General features: G+C 35.0%; 2 protein-coding genes across 5 annotated transcripts; both read right to left on the reverse strand.

Annotated features, from left to right (window-relative positions):
* Positions 1–1,675: 1,675 nt before the first annotated feature.
* Positions 1,676–8,469, reverse strand: LOC132175528 (uncharacterized). The gene is made up of 15 exons (XM_059587498.1): positions 7,891–8,469; positions 7,401–7,498; positions 7,203–7,303; positions 7,013–7,091; positions 6,812–6,872; positions 6,557–6,603; positions 6,208–6,300; positions 5,976–6,066; positions 5,556–5,604; positions 3,781–3,897; positions 3,546–3,693; positions 3,099–3,191; positions 2,949–3,017; positions 2,050–2,092; positions 1,676–1,950 (listed from the first exon to the last, which is right to left on the reverse strand). The coding sequence occupies exons 1-15, from the start codon at positions 7,946–7,948 to the stop codon at positions 1,850–1,852; spliced, it is 1,248 nt and encodes a 415-aa protein (XP_059443481.1). The 5' UTR covers positions 7,949–8,469; the 3' UTR covers positions 1,676–1,849.
* Positions 8,470–12,182: 3,713 nt separating this feature from the next.
* On the reverse strand, positions 12,183–22,530 carry LOC132176071 (aminoaldehyde dehydrogenase 2, peroxisomal). 4 transcript variants are annotated; one of them, XR_009439489.1, is made up of 17 exons: positions 22,365–22,530; positions 22,100–22,242; positions 21,262–21,342; positions 21,033–21,181; positions 19,997–20,089; positions 19,790–19,913; positions 19,590–19,655; positions 17,576–17,642; positions 17,344–17,420; positions 16,852–16,965; positions 15,477–15,554; positions 15,241–15,392; positions 15,010–15,070; positions 14,782–14,888; positions 14,398–14,523; positions 12,788–12,896; positions 12,362–12,517 (listed from the first exon to the last, which is right to left on the reverse strand). XR_009439489.1 is itself a non-coding variant. In XM_059588192.1 (16 exons), exons 1-15 carry the CDS (start codon positions 22,471–22,473, stop codon positions 14,433–14,435), a joined length of 1,512 nt encoding a protein of 503 aa, XP_059444175.1. In that variant the 5' UTR covers positions 22,474–22,530; the 3' UTR covers positions 12,183–12,202; positions 14,398–14,432. The 4 variants fall into 4 exon arrangements, 3 of the variants coding, with proteins under 3 accessions (XP_059444175.1, XP_059444174.1, XP_059444173.1); XM_059588192.1 differs by lacking the exons at positions 12,362–12,517; positions 12,788–12,896 and adding an exon at positions 12,183–12,202; XM_059588191.1 differs by lacking the exon at positions 12,362–12,517 and having other exon boundaries at positions 12,592–12,896.
* Between the last annotated feature and the right edge of the window lie 3,140 nt (positions 22,531–25,670).

Genomic DNA, 25,670 nt, shown 5'->3' on the forward strand with positions numbered 1-25,670 from the left:
TCTTCTCCCTTGTGAGCTCTCTCTTCTCCCTTACTCTTCTCCATTGCGATCTCTCTTCTCCCTTACTCTTCTTCCATCTTCTCCCCATACCAGCCTACCAATACCCATCCCTTGTCTCAGTTTCTCTCCCCATCCCCAAACTTTCATCCTTCGGCCACACCTTGACGCCAACCTCTCCACAAGCAACACCCACCTACCCCGAAAGTTGATAGGTGACGCCTACCACGCAACATCTCCAATTTATGGAGTTTGAGAAAGTTTTGTCCATTTGTGATGCACATGACTACAAACTCAGAATATCTCTAAATTTAGATATGTTGCCAAGAGATGGGCTCTGTCTCAAGATGTTTGAAAATGAGTAGGGGACATTGAGAAAAGCAAGTGTAGGTGTAAAGCTACAGGAGGATGCAGATTCGTCGTTTATGGCAGAAATCTTTGATGCAGAGAGGACGATTCTAATGCAGGCTGATTTTGGAAAAAGAGTCAAAAGGCATAGGTAGTCTCATTCAGGTAAGAGATGGGTACTGGTAGGTTGGTAGGGGGATAAGATGCGAGAAGAGTGAAGGAGAAGAGAGAGAAAGAAGACATACCATCGTAGGGGAGAAGAGGGAAGATGTGGTCTGGAAAAAAAAAAGAGGGTAAAAGCGTAAATAGCTTTACGTGGGTATTGTGACTAGTTTGAAAAAATATTGTAGATGAAAGACGTGCGTTTAATCAGATGCATAGATGGTCTTAAAGTGTATAGTGTCTACCCAGCGCAACATGGTAACCAAACAAACCCTAGATTTGTGAATTTATGTAGACCTTACATAAGTTAATGGTAAATTTTACAAATCTAATGGTTAATTTATTAAATTTATAGGAAAATATGAAAAAAATATGACCAAATTATTGGTACCAATTATTTTTCTTTAAAAAATATGGCCGTTGAGAAGGGATAGAATTTTGAAAATATGACTTACGAAAAGACAAAAACTTAAAAAATGTGATTGTTAGAGAGAAAAAAAAAATAATGAAAATTTTAAAAGAGAACATTTAATTTACAATAGTAAAAGTTGATAGCTAAGGTAAAGAGTAAAATGTAAGAATTTTGAAAAAGTGAGTAGTTAAATAAAGTAAAAATGTAATTTTTTTAATTTTTATTAAAATGAAGAGTAAATTAGTTGAGCCTAATGTGAAGCATCTTGTGATGCATCTTTTTGGTCTCCTGAAAACTTTCTCCCTGGGGCTCATTTTCTCCATGTTTCTGATAAATGTTTTGCATTATCTTAAACTAGGGAAAAAAGTTGCTATGCATAATACACCTAGCCTGAGCTCCCTTGGATTAATTGAGTAATTGAGTTTCAGCCCAAGGGTCTTTATATGGGGTCCCTTGCCAATAATCAGACCAATGTTCTTGTTAACAAAGTTGACATTGTATGGAAACTGTATGAGCAGTTTTGCCGGAGTAACCTGTGATATTTTAGGAAAATAAATCTGCTTAAACTACATGCAGCAGGAGAACTCTGCCCACCCACTTTCTTTGGTGGGTGGGGAGGCTCATAGCCATTGAGTAAATCACTACAAAATGAATACTGTTGATTTCTGTTCAAGATCATCATAATCTTTTATCTCCTTATTATTTCATTCTTTCATATGCTCCATTTATTAAGAGAACAAAAATAATACAGCAGCCAAACCAAAACTCTTATTTCTTAATCTTATTGGAGAAATGTCAATGTACACGAGTACAATAAGCCATTAAATGTACTGGGTTTTCTACTTGAACAATAATGAGAGGATAAAAATAAGAGAGAGAGAGAGAGAGAAAGAGAGAGTGATGATAACTGTGAAGTAGATCTTTGCTTTTTCATAGAATTATTTCCTCTTGAACACTAACATTGAGAGTCTTATTTGGTAGAACAATGCTGTTAATCACCACTACTTCATCTTCAACAGTCACAGCTTCACCTGCATTACAAATTGGCAACAGACAGATGGTGCAATGTATGAATTTGAGAATCTTGTTTAAAAAAGAAGGGAAACTGCATAGAAAATTATGGACAGTACCAAGTATTGTAACCCCAAGTTTTGCATTGCAATCTCCACTAGCCTGAAATCAGTTGTAAAAACTTAGAAAGTCAATTCAACAATTTCCTGAATAAAGAAGAAGGAAAAGGAGAAAGAAAACCACTTTCTGCATAAGTGACTTAAGAAATCTGCAAAAGCTTTGATTTTTTTTTTTTTTTTTTTTACCTTTTATTTTCTAAAAGAACCAAAAAAAAAAAAAAAAGATTGAAAAAAAAAGCACAAAAATCGAACAAGCTTCAGTAAGAAAGTAGTCCTCTATATGTAATATAAAACCTGCCCTTCAGCTATGATGCTGGAAATGACATGGAGTTGGAACAGAAATCCTGTTCTGCAACATGCCATTGCTAAATGTTCTACTCACATTGCAACATACTGGAGCACAAAAGCAGTTGAGAATAACAGTAGGAGAACTGCATGTTGGATGTTAAAAGCATTTGCCACTGAAAGTTCTTCTCTAGGTTGGAGATAAAACCTTTTTCTTTTTCTTTTTTTTTTTAAAAATCGTGTATGAAGAGGGAGCCATTAGATGCTCTACAGAATCAAATCATATGATGAAAAAGGATAGGTGGAAGAAGATCCATCAGTGACGTTAGTCATTATTGAACTATTTTTTTTATGCTGACATAGACATCGTCATTTCAATTATTAGACCATCTTTGTGCTGAGAGGAACCATGTTTACTGCGGTGCCACACCTGCTAAACTACAGCGTTTAATGTGGCTTTGAATGACATTCTAGGGAAGACAATCATATCTTTCCGGAAGAATTCACAATCTCACAGATGATAGATTAAAAAAAATAAAAAAATAAAAATAAAATAGCACAATCTCTTGATCGACAAATATATCATACTCAGAAAGGCAAATTTCTGAACTTGCCTGGACCCGGGACCATCTCCCAATAGACGACTTCCACCCAACAATTGCATGAATAACGACAGCATTTTCCTGGGTAAACATAAGTATATATGTCAAGCTTAAGGCAAACTTATGCATGCATTTCATTCCCTTTGATTTGGTTATATATACCTTAATTTCAACATCATCGAGGATGATACAACTGATGAGCCTTACACCAGCTCCTATACGGGCATTTGCAGATATTGAGACATTGGGACCAATCTGTTTCACCACAGCAGAAAAGTAAATAGTTACAAATATGAAATCCAACTAGATGGAAAGAAGCAAAACTACCTCTATACCCCGTTGATTAACAAGGTAGGTAGTATATGTTTCTAGGAAATCTTGATATGCTGCTTGCCATTTAAAGGCAAACTTTGCACACACACACACACACAAAGAAACATATAAAAACTGCAAAATTTAGTTTTTCTGCTAAATATAACTGTACAACAAATAACATGGTTACATAATTTCGAAAACCTCAACAAAAAGAACAAACCAAGGAAATTGCATAGACCAGTAACACCCTAGTCAGTGTGCATGCCTAAAACAGACTGAGAAGGGAAAGATCACCTTAGCAGTTGGATGTAGTTTTGCTGACGGATGGACAAAAACATCACCAGTAATGGCAGCACTCTTTGTACCATCTCCACTTGCCAAAAGATGGGGGGAGGTGAACCGAAATTGTGCAAGATACAAAGCAGAACATTTCAAGGACATCCTGCAAGCATCAAATCAAAAATTTCACATAATGGTCCTGATTGAAGGGCTAAGTTTATAGCAGTACAACACATGGTGCCAGACTTACCCAGGAGTTTTGATCTGTTCCCAGAAGTCCAAGGTCTCATATGTATATAACTGCTTCTTCCCTGCAAGAGGTGATAGAATATCTTGATCCAGTCTTACAAAATCTGTTGGCGGACTCCTGTTGAAGGAACAATTATATTAGGACAGGAAATTTTTTTGATAAGTAATAAACTGTTTTATCAAAAAGCGTAAATTGAAAGAAATTACAATTATATCCAAGGTTGAGCAACAGTTACATGATTTTACTAGTTAAATTGAAGTTGATAATAACAGATGGAAGTACAGAGATAGTTCTGGTAGACTCCCTAGCAAAGAATGCCAATAGTGTCACAACTTGACCCAAAGAACCGACTTGGATTTTCAAAGCCCATGCCAAACACACCCTAACTCCATAATATTTATGTAACAACTGTCCCCATTAAGGCAGTTTTTGTTAAATAATGAGACATTTGTGAACACAGATCGCACTAACGTCCCAGTCAGATTCCAGGTAAATCAACACTAACAATTACGTAGACATAAAGCAAGATTAGGGTATAAAATCTATTAACTTTTTCATACCCAAAAAGAGAAGTAGAAAAGAATCATATTGCCTTCCTTTGTCATATTTCAATCATGTTACGATGACTCTCAAAAGAAGTACCAAAGGGAGTTGGCAAGATCTACCAAAATTACTAAATGGCCTTCACACATCAGAAATGAAGGTTTAATATATAATTCTCTATGCATCGTTTATTATTCTTGTCAGTTCATCAAGTTGAAGGGCCCAGGAAGTGATGCAATATTAAATGAAATGGCTTCTCAACTGCTTTTTCATGCAAGATGGACAGCAAAACCAACTGATTTTGGCAGGAAACCCGAGTGTCAATGACTAAATATTATTGGGATGAAACTCATGTGATTACCAGAAATTGAATTTGTCAAGAACTTATCAGATCATATAAGCAATTTGAGAAATGAGAAAATGGTTGCATCCACAATTCAAAATAAACCTATATATACCAATGTGTATTTTACATGCCCCTCTTTCTTTTCTATCATTTTTCTCGTGTAAATTTAAATACTCGAAGGACGGATTTTTTTTTTTTTGTCTATCTTCTATCTTTCTTAATGAAAAATAGAGGGAATCTTTCTTATGATCTGGATTGCATTTATCTGAATTACACCCTTCTCTCTCTTTATTCTTGTACTTTCCTCTTGTTATTTCCTTAAGGCAGACCCCCTAAAACATAACTAAAAGTGACAACAAAGGTCAATTTCTTGATAAATTCAATTTATTTAATAGACTATCAATTTTTTAATCGATTTAACAATTTATAATTAAAATTCTAGTAGCATCTTAACAATTATGTTCTATAATCTATTATTCTATTCATTCAAGTAATTAATATTTATTTGAAAGTGTATTCCATATTTTTTCATATATTCTGTTGATATAAAATATTTGAGGCCACTAGGCAGAAAGTTTTCCCTTTTGCCTGCACAGGGCCAACATTCACATTTATGTGTTAATAAATTTGCACAGTTTTTTACAATCAAATTCACCCAAGGTAAATCTAAATCCATAATGGGCCATCTATGTTTTGCTTCATCAGCTTAAATTTGCAAATCAACCACAAGCTCCAGCATAGATTTACTGCAGACATTTGCTCAATTCAAATAGGGCAACCAGGTTCATATTATGGTATAATATTATATATCTGGAGCCACTACTGCACTCCTGAAGAATCAAGAATATAACAACAGAAAATTTGGAATCCAGTAAAAAGGTCAAACCTTGTTGCTGACTGGAGGGCTTCAAAGCTGGATACACGTCTCAGATTAGCTGCAAATGACCAAAAAAGATTTCAGATTTCAGCATGATGAATACCAATATGGTAAGTGAGACGATAAATCAGTTTCATTTAATACCAAGACAAAATTATTAAATAAATTTTTTTGGGTGAATTCCAACACAAACAAAACACCCAAACACACCAAGAAGAAAATTATTAAATCTTGAAAAGTAAAAAAAATAAAAGTGGTGCAAATTCAAGATGAGTATTAAATTTGAGTTCCAAGCACTAATATTGATACAACCAATCCTTGTGAGTTTGGGAAATATATAGACTAAATATGACTCAAGTATTTTCAGGAGCTTCTAAGTTAAGCAAACATTGGAGCATGACAATTTAGTCAAAGATCTGTATCACTGACCTCTGTCTTTGAGCTGAGTGGAAACCCCCTGGATGGCAGTAAAGATATCTGGGGTAAAGATGTATACGCCACAATTTATTCGGTCACTTACCTACATATAGCACCAATATAAGACCACTCAGATAGAGAGAACAGGGAAGGAAAGAACCTCACAAGTCAATTCACCAGATAAAGAAACACCAAAAGCAAAGAATATGTTAAAGAGTAGATAAATGTATGCAAATGAACGTACAAAAGTTTCAGGTTTCTCTGTGTAATGCAACAGTTCATTGGTGACTGGATCAGCTACCAATTCTCCAAACTGGTTTGCTGACTCAGCAGAAACCTGTACACGTAAGATGGAAATAATAACATTAAATAATAGCGAAATGATAGAATTCATTCCTTTTTAACTATTTCCATAGTGAATGAATGAATTCACCATTGAATTTGTGTGGGTCTACACGAGTACACAAATCTTATGGTTGATCTATTGTATTTGTAGGATGAGATGAGAAAAAGATGAGGAAAATATTGACATGAATCATTTCTCGAGATAATAATGCTCTTGCATAACTTTGCTTGTGCATGTGTTAACGTACCTTGATTACTAGGATCGTTCCCATCCCACCATATCTTCTGTGAGCCTCTGCAAATATAGAAGGCAAAAGAAGTGCTCAATTTTTCTGCAAGCCAAGTATAAAACAACAGCTAACCACCTGGAAATACCGAAGTTGTTGCTTCACAAAAGCATTGTATATACAAGCCATTAAGAAAGAACATAGGAACCAGCAAATTATAAGATTGTTACAAGAGGCAAAAAGACCACCCAATCCCAGGAAGAAGGAAATAATTACCAAGCATCTCTGGCAGCGGAAAGCTGCAGCAAACATCGCAATTGAGCAAGAAAATATGTGACTGCGAATGAAATTAAAGCACCACTATCAATACTCTATAAGTGCGTCACATCAACGTAAGCCAGAGACAAATAAAATTACAAAAAGATAGGAGTTTGTAATTATCAACCAGAGACAAAGTCAAAAGGTAAAAACAAATACTGGGTTGTCTTCCATGATCAGATCTCTGAAGTTATAAAGCCCACCAGCTGAACCATGTGGCTTGTCTTCCTTCAAATATCTGATACACGCACCAACACCAAGAATAAACAGCAACATCCAAAATCAATATCCAGACAATAATTTAGAAAACAAGTTAATAATTTAGTAGAAAAGGAAAGCAAAAAGTCACCTAACAGGGACTTTGAGCTCATTAGAGATGGAGGATACGTATAATGCGAATTCTCGTTCCTCATAGAAACCAACAAGATAGATCTGAACTAAGTTCGGAATCTGTAAGAGAAGGAGAAATTTTGAAAATTTAGCAGACTCATGAGCAAGGAACGAAACATATACAGAATCACATTATTAGTTTTCCTCAAGAATATACCGTTTTACAAGCCCAAATTGGATGATGAACCATTGGCTGTCCAGCTAAAGGAAAAAGCGGCTTTGGAATGTTCAATGAGAGTGGTCGGAATCTAGTACCTGTAAAATCCAAAATTTACAACAAAAAATCAGTGTTAAGAAATGTCTCTCCTTCTAAAAGCAAAAGTTAGAATTCACCATAATAATTAAACTAATTTTAAGAAATAATAAAGAACATTCATAAAATACGAGAATAATAATATAATATCGAGTTTCCCATAAGAAACATAACAGAATACGAAATGGGTTTTCATAATTCGAATAAAAAATTCACTCTTTCCACGGGAACCAAACTTATTTTCAGTAAAAATTCAACGAGAATAAGCAAAGGGTCTCATAATTCGATTCAACAGCCAAAACTTACAATTCAGGAGTAAACAAATTCCAAGAGAGTGAGAAATGGGAGGCAATTATCCCATTCCAAATCCAAAAATTATGAAACAAGCTCGTACCTTTAGTAGGTCCACCGACCATGATCACAGCAACGACTCTCTCCTCTGTGCTCCCCATCCTTAAACAACACAAACCCAGATCCCCAAAGCCCCAACTCGGTCACAACTGCTATATTATGAAGCTCAAATCCTTATAAAACACCAACGGGTTCACATTTCACACATACCCCAAACGTACACATTTATAATGCCTCAATGGAGACCATCCAATCACTAGAAACCAAAATAAATCACAGCATTGCCCCCCTCCAAAAAACAATTCAGTACGTCGAAACTTGTAATATACTAGCTCAGAGAGAGAGAGAGAGAGAGAATAGTGTGTTTAATGCAGTGAAAAGCAGAAAGGGGAGCGAAAGCCACTCGCTTGTGATAACTACGCCACGATATAGCCAAAGCCGGGGAAGCTTCCACCTCTTTTTCCAACATCACATGGCTCTCTCTGTCTCTGTCTCTGTGGGACTGCCTAATTGGGTGTGGGAGTGACTAGTCGGTGTGGGAGATAGATCTGCAAATGGCCCACTTCAGAGTAAATCATTGAATTTTCGGTTACCTATGTGGCCTTCAATACCCCAACACATACCCTCAACATTTTCACCTTCGACATCTCTTTTCTCTGTTCTGGTTTCATACCCTTGAGGTCTTGTTTCAATGATAAAATAAATAAAAGAGAAAAAAAAAATTCTAAATAAATTACCATTAAGTTAAAATTTGAGGAATATTCTTAAGAATATTTGTCAGATTTTGGAATGGTAACTTACGTTTTGGCCAAAAAAAAAAAAAAAAAAGATATGTGGTAACTTTTTAGTTTTTACACCTAAAATTTGCACTATTTTTATGAAAACAAAATTCCCAAGAGAGTTATTTTTGCTTTTCTAATCATTTTTTACTAAATTGGAAAATATCCTAATCCATTAGGAGAAATATTCAAACCTAATCGGTTAGAAAGGTTAAACTATCTTATTCACAAGAAACTTATTAGCTAACAAATTATTAGTAATTTGAATAGCTATTGTGCAAGAGTCTATATAAAACCCAACTGTCCGAGCCCAAAATTTATTTGAGTAATTGAGCTTCACATGGGCTTCTCCACAAGGACAATTTGGGCAGTAATTGATGTGAATACCAATCTACCCTTCTAATCTAAATAATAAGCCTAATTACAATGGGAAAAACAATTATACTGAGCATCTTCTCTAGTCTTTTAGAGTAGTAGCAGATACAAAGGCGAGCGGGCAGGGGCGCCCACCCCACCAAAATTTTTTGAATTTTTTTTTTGTAAGGGTATTTTTTTTAGTTTTTTTTTTACCCTAGCCCCTACTCCTCCTTCTCCCACCTCTACTCTTCTTCTTCTGCCCCTCCTAATACAAATTCTTAGATCCGTCATTTTTTTAGAGCCTTCAAAACCAGAATTGGTAAGAAAACATATATATGGCTTCCAAATTATGTTCAAGAAGAATTATGATGAAAATGGTTCAACTGTTTGGACTATAATACATAATTGTCGTTTCAAATTTCATAGAACTTTTTGTATGTGGCCTAAAATTCATCAAGAGCTTGGACTACAAGGATCAAAAATCCAATACGAACTTAGAAAGGAAGAGTTATTATTAAAGAAAATGTTCTCATTTTTCTCATATTGAGATCTCTCGTAATTGTGAGAGAGTCTATATGAGACCCATTTGTCTAAATAAGCTTTGAGTTACCAGCCACCTACCCAGACAGGTGAATCTCATATAAGCACTTTCATAATTATTATCCAAATTGTTAGAGATTACAATCCCTTTTTTCTTTGGAGATGTTGAAAATTTTGGACACACCATATATCAAAAAGGGGTAAGAGATATAGATTCTCAACAATTTTATTGTTCAGATTGTTAGCGATTTAGACATCAAACGTGAGAGAATCAACATGGCTAAGTTGCATAAACAAGTTTTGGACTGCTGTCCACCTACTCGGCCGGGCAGGTGAGTCCTATAGTTTTTTTAACAATTTTCCAAATTGGAGTGGGTAAAGAAAAGCACTAAAACATATGTTGGATAAACAGTTGAGTTTCTGTCATTGACCAATGATACAGGGAATCAAAGATGCTTGCTGGTGGAATAAGGTGAAGGAAGATACCCGGCCCCATGCATTTAGGTGTCTATTTTTCTCCGATCCTATCCTATGATGGGAATGGGATAATAGAAAATATATCAAACGGCTCTAAGGTTTTGAATGGCCACATGGGTTTGAAGATTATTGTTCTGTCCTTGTCGCTTAATTTAAAAATGGTTGGTCCCATGCATTCATTTGCTTGGTAGATATGTCAAAATTAGAGAGTGTTTTATTTATGTAAGTTAATTATTCTCAGTTCATTATCACTGTATTTATGAAGATACATTATGAAATTAACAACTTAGGGCTTAGTGGGAAGGATGGAATTTTTTTTTTCAAAAAGTAGAAAAATATCATAGAAAATTAAAACAAAAAAAAAAAAAATCTTGTGCTTTTCCCTATTCCAATCTATTAAAACAATGAAAAAGCAAAATTTTCCTCCATTTTTTCTTCCACCTGGCCTTGTTCATCCTCCAACTTCTCCTCCTTACCAAACACATGTTAGGTTCACGTTGAGATTGTAGAATTACGTGACAAGGTCTCTTTCTGTGATTAGTTACGCCTAATTTGTGGGAATAAAATAATATGAGGAAGCACTAGACTTTAATTTTGAAAAAATAAAAACGGCCCTCCATAGTTTTTTGCAATTATTTGAATGATTAATTGAGATTTATTCACGTCCAATTTTTTAGATCGTTAGATAATGTGGATCCAATTATGTTTTTACTCGGATAGGTCGATCGGAGGGACAATTTAGCCTGCCCTCTTTTAATTATTATTTAAAAAAAAAAAAAAAAAAAAACACACTGGTAGAGAGAAGAGGACACAAGATCAATATTCAACTCTATAAAATAGTGCCCTTCACACACACACAAAAAAAAAAAATAAATAAATAAATAAATAAAGTGAAAATAGATCTATAATCTTCACTTCCTTAGCTCTTAATTTAATTGCTTAATTCGAGGCACATGTGTGTACTACCTAGTGTGAACATGACATGGAGATGCTTCTTTACATATATAATAAAGCGAGCGGATAAAAAAGATGGTTATAAGGAACTAAGGAATGACTCTTTTTAGGAATAATACAACGAGAAATACTACTAAAAAAACCTAATTAGAGCAAATTATTTAGCTAAATTGATAGAGAAAGAGAGATAGAAAAAAAGGGATGGTTACAATGAAAAACTCTTCCCAATAATAATACAACGGAAAATACTACTTAAAAAGACTTAATTAGAGTGACTCATTTAGCTAAATTGAGAGAGAGAGAGAGAGAGAGAGAGAGAGAGGAGAAAATGAGCAATTACAAGGAAGGACTCTTCTCATAATTAATATAACAGAAAATACTAAAAAAATATAATTAGAGTCGCTCATTTAACTAAATTAACTGAATTACGAGTGAAAAAACTAATGTTCCTGTAAACCTTAAGAGTCTTCCAACTTTGGAAGGAGGTTAGCTAGGCAAAAATGTCTCGTACTAAAGTGGAAATCTTCCCATCTGAAATAAAATGATTGTGTTGGACGGTGAGGCCAATGAGTCACCTTCAAAGATAGGGTTCGTTTGACAAAAACTTTATAGAAGAGGGCTTTTACTTTTAATTGTGATTGACAAAAAGATAAAATTAATGTTAAGTACTTGTGTTTTGAGTTATTTATTATTAAAATAAAAAATAAAAAATAAAAAACTGACCTAAAAAGCATTGTCAATTAATATTTTGTTAATATTAATTAAAAAAAAAAGTGTTTTTGAAATACGCTATGCTTATTTTTGTTTGTAATTATATTGAATATATAATTTTCCTTTGAATTTATTAAAAAAAGAAGGGAGTTTTACTAAATTGCTTCAAAACTAAGAAGGCAAAAAGGTGAAGCGGATCGGCTTCAAAAATTTGGGAAAGGCTCAGCTTGTCCCCTCAACCATATGACATTTGTAGGCTACCCGCTACCTTACCCTTACCAGTCAATTGCTTTTGGAACAAGCCACAAGCAAAAACAAAAAAGTACATCGGCAAAATAAGACCAAAGAAGTTCAAATTGACTGCAATTGAAACTTCATGGGTTCAAATTGAGAGGTTTTAAAATTTGGAAGGACTTGTCAAATTGCGTGGTAATTCAAGGGTCTAAAGTAAAGTTACCTACCCTTTTTTATGGGAGGGTTTCTCTTGGTCTTCTTTGTGTCTTTGTTGCTTTCTTCTTCTGTCTATCCTGTATTTACCTAACCAAAAAAAAAAAAAGAGGAGAAAGGGTTAATAGAGAATTATATCAAATAAATAGAAGGTTTTCTGAAAATCTTAGTGGGGTTGGGTCATATGAGGAAGTTCCGAAGTTGGCGGTAGTGCACGTGACCAAATCGAGGCCTCCATTATAATTATGTCTATTGTCCAGTGTGTGCCATGTGAGTCGTCTGCAAAAGTTTTTGTTAATGTTAAGAATCCAATCTTGTTGGATCCCACCGGACACCAAATCAGCCATGCCATCGAAATTTACGACCATGCCATCCCAACTTTTACTGGGGTCTGGGTTAATGACACTAGGGCCTTGTTTGGTAAAAGGGTTGGAGTTGGCATAGACACTATTCATTATCATTTCCCAAAAAAATCAACATCAAAACATTCTAACTTTTTATATCAAATCATTCACTTTTTATTATTATTCAAATAAAAAATCACTACAAAACAAAATTTTTTCACTTTTTTCATACCACTTTTTCATTTTTTTTTTATACCAAACATTCTTATTTTTTTTCACATCAATCTACATCAACTACAGTGTCTAGGCCAACCCATTTACCAAACACCACCTAGGATGGATCGGGATCTCCCCGGGTAGCAAGTGCCAAGTGGGCAGTGGGTCAGGTTGGTGGATCGGGATCTCCCTGCAATTCAGTATCCTGACAATTCTCCTTTCCCCTGCAATCAAGCTGTGGCTGTCAGAAGGCTCTAATTACTTACTTATCCTGGATTAGTGATGTTAGAGTATTAGCAGTACCTTTCTTATAATTTATTATTATTATTATTATTTTTTTCTTTCAAAAAAATCACAAAGAGTTGCGTGCGATAGCTTTTTTATTGTTTTCCTAAGCTTTGAGAATGCTTCTCAATGTATTGAGTAACACTTTAGCTTTCTTGTAGCCTTCTTATCCATTTCTTAACACAAAATATTTCTCCTTTCGTATGTGATTGTATTAAAATTTTGTTAAAAAACGTTAGAGTAGGTTAAAAACTTGTATTTTATAAAAAAAATAATATTTTAATAGTATATGCAAATATAATAGAAAGCTATTGTAAACTATATTTAGATAAAACCTAAATTTAAGAAAAATCAAAGGAAACTACTACTAGTATTCTAGCACCCCTAATGCAGCAGCTTAGCTAAAAGACCAATATTAGCTATATTTAGTTATTATTGCTCTTTTTTTTTTAACTCCAACAGAGTAATTTACCATTAGCTAGAATAGCTACATTGCTCAGTGAATAGCAATTTAGAACTATTCAATGTAGCACACTAAATGAATGAAATATTATTTATGTTTCTTTTGTTTATTGTTTCTTTATTTCATCTATTTTCACCCAATATCTTTTATTTCTTCTAAACACCTCTTCACATCTGCTACGTCTCTCTCTCAAATACAAAATTTATCTCACTCACAAAATTTCTTCACACAGTTGGATGAGAAAATTGAATGGAGAAAAAAATTATTTCATGGAAACACACGGATGGAAACAAATCAATTGTAGTTGGATGAAAAAATTTAATGCAAAAAAAAAAATTTATTGCACAAAAACACATGGATGGAAACAAATCAATTGCAGTTGGATGAAAAAATTTATTTATGTTATTAATTTTAAGAATTAGTACCTGCATGTGAGATGAATGTTTCTCATATGTGTTTATTTTTGTTTTTATGAATGATTTCTATATATGTGTTTGTTTTTCACTTTAATTAAGTGTTGACAATAATATAATAAAAGCAGAATAAGAAATAATATTTTAAAGCAAGTAGAGAATAAAATTGAAAATCTGTTAGAGTGTGTAGTGAAAAAATAATAGCTAAAGTAAAAAATTGCACTTTTTCACTATGTAAAATACCTAATGCTATTGGAGATGCTCACCTATAACCTATGCCACTTACAAAGCAAAAATATTGAATATGGTTTATTAATATTCTTTAGAGGATGCTTTTTTTAAAAAAATAAAAATAAAAAAATAAAAAAGAGTGTTTCTATGTAATGTAAAGGTAAAAATAGTTTTAAATGTTGTGTTGTTTGTTTTGAAAAAGATGAAACAAAATGGAGAAAGAAAAAGTATTATTAAACAAAACTAGTGAATTAGTTCTGACATTTAATAGTTTTTATTTTTATTTTTGGGCCGCTTGGAACATGGAGTTCAGTACATGGAAGTATGGAACACCTGCAATTTTCCAAAGTCAATTTTCGGGGACACTTTCACAGCTTTGAAGGAGACTGGTACCACCCCCATGGTTCATCAGTGACGTACTGGGTAACCTGCTTCACGCTCAGGTAATTGTTAAGTCCCCTGTTACAAGAAAAATAACAATATCATGGGCTGTCTTTATGCTAATCAGGGCAAACCACTGGTTATAAGATGTTTGCATATTTATATTCAAGAAGCATGTGGAGAGTTCTACATTACCCATGTGCTATTTCTCCATATTTCTTAGTAAATTCAAAAAAAGAAAAAAAAAAAAAAAAACTATATTCCAGGTTCAAAATGTTAAGAACGTAGCATAAAACGCTATTTTGCATTTTCTGATTAGAGAAATCAGAGACATACCATTCCCCTAATTCACGCCCAAAACCACTACGTTTGTTGCCCCCCCATGGAGCTTGAGTGAAGCAAGGCTGTGAGCAATTGATCCAAACAATTCCCGCCTGAAGAGCCTGCAGAGCAGCATAGAGATACAATATCAGTCCAAGAACTAGACAATCTCAATTAACTGGTTTTAATGATCTTTTGGGCAGGATGATTTCTTTGTTCCTTCAAGTACAAACCAAGCCTCACCTTACTAACGCGATCACATCTTTCTAGATCTTTTGATATCACAGCAGCACCTAAGCCATAACTGTGAAGGACCCATATGATGTCAAAACAAAATCTCCTAAATCAAAACAAGCTGACCAAACTAGAAGTAAAAATAATGAGTCAAACAGTTCCAACAAAAGATAAAAAACACCCAAGCAGAATTTCAGGTGATTTTTTTATTGTCATAATTGAAACAAATTATCAACTTACTGGGTGTCATTTGCTAGTTCAATGGCTTCATCTTCGGTACTGAATGTTTTAACACACAGAACAGGTCCAAAAACTTCTTCTCTCCATATTTGCATAGAGGTAGTTACATCAGTGATGATGGTAGGTTCGATGAAGAATCCTTTCTTTAGATGCTGCGCTCATATGTAAAATAATTCAAATGTCATCAAAAATTCAGAAACATGACAATGCTGATAAGTACAAGCAAAGGGTTATACCTCAGGACGAGCCCCACCACATGCAACAGTTGCACCTTCACTCTTAGCTGTAGCGATGAACTTCAGTATTTTCTCATACTGAAGAGGATGAAATAGATATTAGATAACACATCACACCTTAAAGATAATGTATATCCATACTGAACTAAACGCCTAAACTTGGATAATCAAATAAATACTATAATTGCAATGATAAAACAGCCTATAATCAGTGATTTAGACACCCTTGTTTATGAAAGAAAAAAGGTTCTTAAAACCAATACATTTAACATCTTGGTATACAAAGTGGCAAATTAATTTATTACAAGAGGAGCCCAAATCAGGATGAAGTTAAGATATAATTAATGTTTCCTGGTTTTTCCTCCATCCTATGCATTAGATGCACTTATTTTATTTTATTTTTTTAAAAAAAAAAGTTTAAAAATATCTGAGTGACAGCCAACCCAGATTCTATACACCAGTTGACATAAATTTACTACTTCAGAATTTGTTTTAGGAATTGCTATTATATATTTATATGATTAAATTCATTTTTCCATATAAACTTAAACTTTTGGAATAAGTGGTTATTTAATATGATATGAGAGTAATGGTCCTAAATTTGAACCCGACTTTGTAATTTATCTCAAATTCTAATTAAATATTCCACGCGTTGGACTTCACATGTTGAAGGAGAATTTGAGCTTACAAGTGAGGGAGAGCATTAGGATATTAATTATATTATTAAATTCATCATTTCCTATCAGCTAAAGCTTTTAGGAAAAGTGATAATTTAACAAGAATAATGGTATCCAAGGAAATTTTTAGTAATTTTCTCAAGTGTTCTTTTATTCCCCATGTTCCTTGAAACTTTCCAAATTACTTCTGACACTTCATCATGCTTATATGTCATGCACATTTCATTTCAATTAAGTAATTGACAATTAGTGAAAATCATACAAGCAATGCCCAAAAAACTCCTAAGAATGTCAACATTACAACATACACTTACAAAATTGTATGGTGGCAACTCTTTGTTAAACCTTATTTCTGACATTCCAGATAATTAAATAACCTCAAATTTCTTTAGGATCAAGTAATTCCTGATTCAACTACTGAAAAACAAAGAAGCAATTGTTGATTCCCAATTTATCACCATTCTAAGTATCCCTATAAGTTAGTTAATCCAGTCGAAACATGCTAATGATACTTTGGTTTTCTGATGAAACACATTTCATATTGTGTGATGATGCAACTATACAGAAGATAAGAACTTTCTACAGTATGCATTCTAAGTTCATAACATTTGTCAGCTGCCTAATATCTGGAACCACCCCACCAACAGCAGAAAAAAGGAGAAGAGAACAGACACAGAAATTGGAAATTGCAACCTTACCTGGCCACCGCTAACAACAGGGCCAAGCCTGCAACCTTCCTCAAGAGGATCTGAAATCTTGATGTTTTTGACCCATTTTACAAGCTTATCCAAAAATTCTGCAGCAATGCTTTCCTGAAACAATTGTAATTGAACAGATCATAGCTTATGGAGGTGAGGAGGAAATATGATAGAAAGAAACTACAGTGTAAGCTTATAACCAGCTATTTTGAGGAGCATTTTATGGGCAATTCCCTTTAATTGCATAGTCACAAGTTCACACACAATCAAAATGATAATTGAACATCCTAAAACCAAACACCAAATCAATAAGTCCAATATTCTATGGCCATTAAACTCACAGGCCGTAAGAGTGTGCACATATATTCTGATACCGCTCACTCTTTCATGCATCCCCAGGAAAGAAAGACAAATGGAGCTAGAAAGTTTGAGTGCGTGAGTGAGTGAGAATATGTGTGCAAACAAAGTGTAATATCTCTCTATCATACTCACATGCACAATAAGGCGGGATGTTGCACTGCAAATCTGACCATTTGTCCAAAAGCAACCAAAGATAGTCCATTCAGCAGCTGTGTGAAACATAGACAAGGAAAAAATACTTATCAATACAACAAAACCAGCAGTAGTATACGATTTTCTAAGTCAAACAAGGTAAAATGCCAAACTTTCCTCTATATACAATCTGTTTCTGATAGAGAGGTTTAATTATTCAGGAGGTACTAACCCTTATCAAGGTCAAAATCCTCAAAAACAATAATCGGGCTTTTCCCACCAAGCTCCAGTGAAACAGGCTGCCAAGAAACAACACATGAGTTAATATTTTTTTTTTTTTGATAAGTAGTCGACACATATCATTAAAAGCGTAAGACGCTCCTACATATACAAGTATAAAAATGAAAAAACTAGAGAGAGCAAAAAGAACAAGGATATCACTATAACTAATTGTTAAATGAGACACATAAATAGCTGTCCACATATACAAAGTTTTGAAGAATAAAGACTTAATATTCTCCAATGTCCTCTCTGGTCCTAAAAACTTGTGTCATTCATCCCATAAGCACCATAAAAGGCATGTAAGCATTATCTTCTATACAACAACACTTCGCGGACTGTCAGAACCAAGCATACAGATTGACTACACGTCTAAGCATAAAATTAACATATTAATGCAAAAGGCGTAGCACAAAATATTGGTTGGTGGAGTTATTGGTATTTAATTGTATGTTTTATTTAATTTTTAAGAATCAAAGGTGATTTTATAATTCAATAAATGGGCGTTGCTCTAGAATATTTTAGGTAATTCAATAAATGGTGTGGCCCTAGATTTTGTTGGGTAAGTCAATAAATGGGTATAGCCCTAGAGTTTAGTTGTGAGTCTATTTAAGGATGCTTGGAAGCAAACTTTGATGGAATAAAAATATGAGAATTTGATTCTCTCTCTCCTTTCCTCTCCTTTCTCTCTCTTCCCCCTAACGTCGTCTCTTTTTCTCTCTTTCCCCTTCTCTTCCTAGGCTTCTCTCTTTCTAGCTTCTTTCTCTCTCCACTCTTAGCTTCTTTTTCCTCACTATGCACTAATTTTGCTGTGTGATTTTTTGTGACTTGTTATCTCACATCAGTTTTGGTATAAGAGACTTTACGACTGTTTTCTATCAACAATCGAATGATTCAATACACCACAAGCTAGCCTCACCCTGCACCACCTTCGTTTTAGTCAACCACAAAATGTTTCATCAACCACAAAGCCACGCCCAATCACCCACGCCAGAACCACCATATCACCCAACCACTGCTGCTCAAAAAAATAGAAAAAGAAAAAGAAAACCAATCAGAGAATCCCAAATAGACCTCCGCACCACAGCTAACCCCAGCGGAATTTGGCCACCCCACACTACGCGTTGGCGCCACCCAAATCCACCCCACGCTGTAGCCAACAACCAGGATAGAATTTACCGCATGACTTGCACCACCCAAACACCCAGCATCCCATACGCGTTGCCGACCATAGCGCCCCTGCCTTGGTCTGTTGGCCACCCTCGCCGTCAGCCCACCTCCCATACAGCACCATATCAGCTGTCCACTCTGTGCATAGTAGCCATAGACCACCCCTTGCCTGCACAATGACCCTGCAGCTGCCAACGCTGGTTGGACCCCTTTTTAGAGTTTGGGCCTGGACCCAGAAGTTTTCTAAGAAAATGTTTTCAATCTTTAGCATTTCAAAACTTGAGGTCAAGTTTTCTCCAACTAGAGGAGAATGATGCAAAAGGCGAAACACAAAATATTGGTTTATGGGGCTATTAGTATTTAATTGTATGTTTTATTTAAATTTCAGAATCAAGGGTATTTTTATAATTCAATAAATGAGCATTGCCTCAGATTATTTTAGGTAATTTAGGTAAGTCAATAAATGGGGTGTTGCCCTAGGGTTTAGAAGGATGCTTTGTACTCCAATGGACGTTCACTTCGATGGAATAAGATTATGAGAAATTGATTCTCTCTCCTTTCCCCCTCCTTTCTCTCTCTTTCCCCTAGCTTCTTCTCTCTCCTCTTTCCCCTTCTCCCTGGCTTCTCTCTTTCTAGCTTTTTTCTCTCTACTCTCTTAGCCTCTTTCTCTTCACTTTGCCCCGATTTTGCTGTGTGATTTTGTGTGACTTGTTGTCCCACATCACAAATGAAGGATCATATGAAGCATATATATGGCAAAGAAATAAAAGATCGGTACCTATAATGTTTAAACTTACCTTGACCATTTGAGCTGCAGCTGTCATAACCTTACTCCCAGTAATGGTGCTTCCGGTAAATGCAATCTGTTGACAAGTTATACATTAGCTGTCACAGCCAGGTAGCTAACAAAACCTTAATATTTCACAGATACCAAATTTGTATAATATGTAAGACGACTCTGCTTTATCAACCAATGAAAAAAATTACTAAATGGAACCTTGTCAACATGAGGATGAGATGCCAACGGAGCACCAGCTTCATGGCCCAACCCAGTCAGAATATTAAGGACACCCGGAGGAAGACCAACCTCTCTGCACACTTCACCCAGCTCCAAACAGGTTCTGAAATTTTAAAAATGATGACATACAGCATGAAAAACCAAAAATAAAACTGGACAAGTTCATCTAAATTAAGGAGGACATACACAGATGCCAATTCAGATGGTTTCAGTATTGCGGCACACCCAGCAGCCAAGGCAGGAGCCACTTTCCATGTAGCCATCAACAGGGGGTAGTTCCTTCAACACAGTAAAAGAGAAGCACTTATTAATGCCATTGAGATCCTTTTTTCACAGTAATCAACATAGGCAAGGAGCAAAGTGCTTCAAGTTTACAACAGTAGACAAGTTGAGTGAGGAAGGCCAACCCAAAAACATGATGGCTTGCAGATTTTGCAGAAAACCAAATAGTTCAGAAGATGTTTTATTAGGTTGAGTTGACTTCACCACCCAAAAAACTACAAATGAATATTCAAACATACAACTTAAACATATATCTGCAAAGCTGAAGCACTACTACTATGTAAACTCCAACAACCCACCCACCACACACACACACAAAACACCAGATAGTTTGTGATATTGTGAGCAGACCCAAGAGTTTGAGCTCATTAAAATGATGGGTTAATAAAGCAAATCTAGGAACTTGAAGGGCCAAGAGCATAATGATAATTCATCCAAAAAAAGAAAAAGAAAATAAAAAGAGCATAATGATCATATGAGAAGCTTGTCCCTTTTAAAAATAAAAATAAAAAATTCACTGAGAAGCTTTTTTCTTTTTGCTTTCTTAAAGAGTGCGTGATATCACTGATTGGTTAGTAGTTGTAGCTTTACAAGGTGTCTATCCTAATTGCTTTGCAATTTGTTAGCCTTGAAGGGTTAATAGAAATTTACATTAAGCACACAAGGGAGTAAACAGTTCAACAAAGCTTGTTTTCTAACTTTTAAAATCATACAAGGATACTGAATGAACCATTGAAAAGCAAGAAACTAAACATGCAAATATACAAGCCCGTTTTAAATTGATAATGAAGAGCAATGGATGAAGGATCAAAGATAAAGGATGATTACTTTTAGTTATTAAATGGGCTCCCGCAATGATAAGCAGTCAAATCTAGCTTTAAATGAAGTATACATATAAAAAGGAATGCTCAAACAGTTAACCTATAGAAGCAGCAAATACCATGGAGTAATCAACCCAACAACCCCCATCGGCTCCTGAAGAACATAACTCTTGAATGTCTCCATAGGAAGGGCAACAGGAGCCTTTTGCTTTGCATCCAAGCCATCAGCAAGGTCAGCGTAGTACTCAAAGCACCCAGCAACATCATCCTGGATTACGTTAAAACAGAAATGTAAGGCAATATACTAGACAGTTAACTGTAAAAAATTCCAAAGTGTCAAAAGCATACAATGTCCCATGCTGCTTCATCCAGTGGTTTTCCGCTATCAATTGCTTCAAGTTTTGCTAATTTGGATTTCCGCTCTGTTATCTGCATGGATAGATGGACACCAAGAGCCCAAGGCATGTCAACACACCAATTAACTTCAAAAGACTAATTATGAAATGAACAAATCACTAATACTTCAGAAAGGGAAAAAGAAAACGCTTGCAATATATTCAACCAGAACCAAGTTGGGTAAAAGTACAATCCAATATTACGACATCATGGCAAAAAACCCACCTTGATTTTCCGGGATTTAGATCCCCTACAATCCCCTGCCCAAAGAGGAGGGAGGGGGCAGAGGAAATTGTAGGGGATCAAAGAGAGCAGGGCTCCCCTGCCTGAGTGAACCCCTGCTCGGGCAGGGGTGGCCCTCCCACAGGCCCCTTTCCTAGGAGGGGGCAGGGGTATCAACAGGGACCCAATTGGGATCCCAGTCCGATTTTCAGTCATCACAGAGCCATTTCTCTGTGATCGTACTTGCAAATAATTAGGTAAGGACAGAATAGAAAAAACCTATAACCATCTCCACGGACTACGAGTCAGATAGCTGGTCTAGAAATCTCTTGAATGCAAATTTGGCTAGTGAGTTTTGCATATTAAATTCGTGTGGTGACAAATGAATACAATTTTTTCCATGCAAGTTGAATACCGTTCATGATGTTGAAGAAACCAAGGGTGTTTTTACGGTCCTTAAAGCCAATCTCACAACGTTTTTAGCAACCCGCTACAATTAAAAGAGCAATATCATCACAACCTAGTGGATCACACACTAATATTCCCATTTTCCAACGCAACTCAATACCTTAGCCGCAATGGCACGTAAATACTTGGCACGAACGGCCCCGGGAGCTGAAGCCCAATCTCTGCCTTTGTTCCTGGCAAGGGCTCTCCGAGCGGCGTCCACAGCAATCTCCACATCCTCCGCAGTAGCCGCAGGTATATCCCCTAAAAAACCACACTCCCACAAACCCACATAAGCTAATGTTGTGATCGGAATGGATAATCACAAACTTGTAAAAATCTAAACAAGCCGAGAGAGAGAGAGAGAGAGAGAGAGAGAGAGAGACCGACGATCTCTTCGGTGGAGGGGTTGACGATGGGGAAGCGCTTTCTAAGTGCTGGTTCTCTCCACTCGCCGTCGATGAATAGCTGCCGACTCGGTATTGGGATCGCCATTTTTCACTACACTTTCTTCAAGTCCCGAGCTGAGAGATTTCGACTGACGGTAGTTAATTAGACTGTTATAAAATATAAAGTGAAGCCTTTCGAACGGATAAAAACTTTTATATTTTTCTATTTATTAATATTTTATTTACCAATTATTATTGCACTTGCTAATGGGTAATGACACTTGGATAATGACGGTTAGGCCCAGTTGTCAATGGATAGGATTATTATGACTAGGATCTGATCCCTATTCAGTTCACAATAAGACGGCCCGGCCCATATATTTAAACAAACAAGGTCCAGATTCTACAAAATGAATTATGATTATTTATTTATTTATTTTTGTTATGGGCCAAAATGTATCATGATTCACTATTTCACTTACCTAAGAATTAAACAACAAAATTAATAATTTTAATTCGGGAATACTTCACTTACACATTTCCTACAATTTTTTTTTGTTTGTTTAAATTGTAACATTTTCAATTACATAATTTAAGCTATTTCTAAGCATCGAGAAACGCTTGAAAAATATTGCCCATTAAAAAGGATATGTCATCATAATCTTATCGATTGAAAACTGGACCTTACTGTTATTATATATATATATATATATATATATATATATATTTGGCCTTTCGAGGCATTTGGCAGCAACCTCCCCATGCTCGGCTCTTATATTGGTATATCTCTAGTGGAAAGGATATGTCAAAATCCAATTATGACGTATAAAAAGGAAGAAGAGCAAGTTGTCTATTGGGCAGAGAATTTTGAATTATTTTTCCTATTCCTTCTATCTTCAGATCGATGCTGATGATGGTGAACAAAATTGCCTCACAGACAGAAGAGGTGCATAAATAAATTCATTTTTCTTTCCCCCATCTAAAATTACAGCCAAGCAATTCAATGCACTCCCTCTCAATTCACACTTCACCAGTAGATAGCCTTACTTTTCACCTTACCATACCAACACCAAAGTGATATCAACAGCATATTGTTTTTGGGATATTTTTTATTTTTTTTAATGTTTTATTCGTTTGGTATTGCGAATTTTGCAGACAATAAATATAATTTAAAACTAAATCGTAAAAAATGTACCATTAAAATTGTGATTTGAAAACATAGAAAAATATGCATTTTTTAAATGCACAATGTTAAAGGTTAAACTGCAATTTTATCAAACGCTTAACCAACATGTTTAAAAATTGCATAATTTAAAATTACAAACCCAAACGAATCTAAGTAATTTCTTATATGGTAAGTATATTAATAAGTGCCTATTCCGGAATCCTCTCAATTTCAAAAAATAAATATATACAATTTATTGAATTTAATATGGATATCATAAGATGCATCCTCTCCATTTTACCTGATTGGACTGCTACACGCATTGCATTGAAAGTTTTGCGTATTATTAATTTATTATAATTGGATTCCAGCATGTGGTAGATCATATTTTGCATGAGTAATTGTAGGGACTATTTTTTTATCTTCTTAAAGAAGATGTGGCTTTCAAAATTACCATTATATCAAAATTCAAACATGATTCATTTAAAATTTAACAATAATTTTAAAAACCACATCAACTTTAAGAGGATAAAAAAGTAATCTCTCCTATTACTCTATTTGCATACATATGGGGATGAATTTTCAAACCAAAGTTTGACCAATTACGTTGAATGTGTTGTCCGTCAATCATCAAATCCATCCCGTTGGCCAAAAGCTTCCTCCCACATCACACAATCACATATTATCTCGAATTTGAATAAACATACCCATAAAATCGAGACGACAAGATCTATTGAAAACAAAAAAAGACACAATCACGTATTATTTATGAACACCCAAAAGCCTATATATGTTACAGAAGAATAAATGAATCTAGGAAAGTCACAAAATTAAAGCAAAAAAAAAAACATATAGGAAGAACAGAAGAGATGATCATGTCTAAAATTTAACTAGTGCTTCTGGGTGGTTTTGTGATACTTTTCCTTGATCCATCGAAGGCCTACAGAGGAGCCCTCCTTCACCTTCTTTAAGCCATTGGAAGCCACAGCTTTGGTCTTTCCAAGGCCTTCTCCAACCTTCTGTTTGTACTTGGCGGTTGAACCGCCGCTCTTCTCGGCGTGTGCAGGGGCAGGGTCCGGGTTGGAATCCCACTGGTCGGCCCACGATGTCCCATACGAGCTGTTTCCTTCCATTGCAGCAAAAACTTCAAGAGAGAGAAAGAGAGAGAGAGAGAGAGAGAGGCGTGCAAGTTTTGGGAATAGGATTGAGATGGGATTTCGTCAATCTTATAAACATTTTTATAGTGTTGGAGGGGATATAGGAGTTGGAACCAATCCGGAGATTAACACGTATGCGGCGTAGGCATTTCAAGAAGTCAAACGTTCTCGCTTTTCTTTTTTTCCTTATTGGACAAGAAAGCCCCTTCTTCCGTTTCCTTTTGTGACAAATACTTGAATGGTGTGGGGGATTCTGGCTTCTGGAATTTTCCAGAAGGTTTCTTGATCATAGCATTCACAACAGGAAATGGGATAATGATCTCTTACAATTTTATTTTTTAAAGAAAAATTTTAAATTTTAAATTATGAAATCATACGATTTGGAAAATGACTTATTAAAAATGTGATATGTTACCGATGATAATTGAATATATTTTAATCATGTTTTAAATCTCTATGTTGCAAAAATATTTTGAGCAAAAAACTATCTTTTAGTTTTATAAAGAAAAAAAAACGTTTCTTCATAAGTCAATAAGAAGTCTTTTGCGAAAAAAAAAAAGGGCTATTTATTCTCAATAGTCTCTATTGTGTTACTTCAAAAATAATATATATTTTTAAAATTATTATTGGTAGTGTTATTGATTACTTTTAAAATTTAATTAAATAATAATTTTAAGTGACATAAGATAACCTTTTAGCATTACTTGCCTCAACTAACATGTCAATTTTTTAATATGTAATATTTTTTAATAAAACAACATGAAAATGCGTAATTTGAAAATCAATTAAAAAAAATTTGTAGAGAATCCTTGTCAAGGAGAAGGCGGTGGCCCCATTCTTTTTGGCGGCTGCCCCCAGCTATAGCCTATAGTTTGAACTTTAAGAGGTTTATCTGCGTAGATTTGAAAGTCAAAGTACAGCTCCTAAACCTACCAACTAACAAAAAAAAAAGAAAAAGAAAAAAAAAAAAGCAGAAAGGTA

Source organism: Corylus avellana, chromosome ca3 (assembly GCF_901000735.1).
Source record: "Corylus avellana chromosome ca3, CavTom2PMs-1.0".
Lineage (NCBI taxonomy): Eukaryota > Viridiplantae > Streptophyta > Magnoliopsida > Fagales > Betulaceae > Corylus > Corylus avellana.

What these genes read in the sequence shown, in the direction of transcription:
- LOC132175528 (XM_059587498.1), bottom strand. Translation starts at nt 7,948, where the DNA reads ATGGGGAGCACAGAGGAGAGAGTCGTTGCTGTGATCATGGTCGGTGGA. An exon ending in CAGAGAAACCTGAAACTTTT is followed by an intron (nt 6,067 to 6,207) that starts GTACGTTCATTT and finishes TGCTATATGTAG; the next exon opens with GTAAGTGACCGAATAAATTG. An exon ending in AACTACATCCAACTGCTAAG is followed by an intron (nt 3,192 to 3,545) that starts GTGATCTTTCCC and finishes GTGGTGAAACAG; the next exon opens with ATTGGTCCCAATGTCTCAAT.
- LOC132176071 (XM_059588192.1), bottom strand. Translation starts at nt 22,473, where the DNA reads ATGGCGATCCCAATACCGAGTCGGCAGCTATTCATCGACGGCGAGTGG. An exon ending in GTTGGGTTGATTACTCCATG is followed by an intron (nt 20,090 to 21,032) that starts GTATTTGCTGCT and finishes ACTGTGTTGAAG; the next exon opens with GAACTACCCCCTGTTGATGG. An exon ending in CTGCAGCTCAAATGGTCAAG is followed by an intron (nt 17,643 to 19,589) that starts GTAAGTTTAAAC and finishes GTTTCTTGGCAG; the next exon opens with CCTGTTTCACTGGAGCTTGG.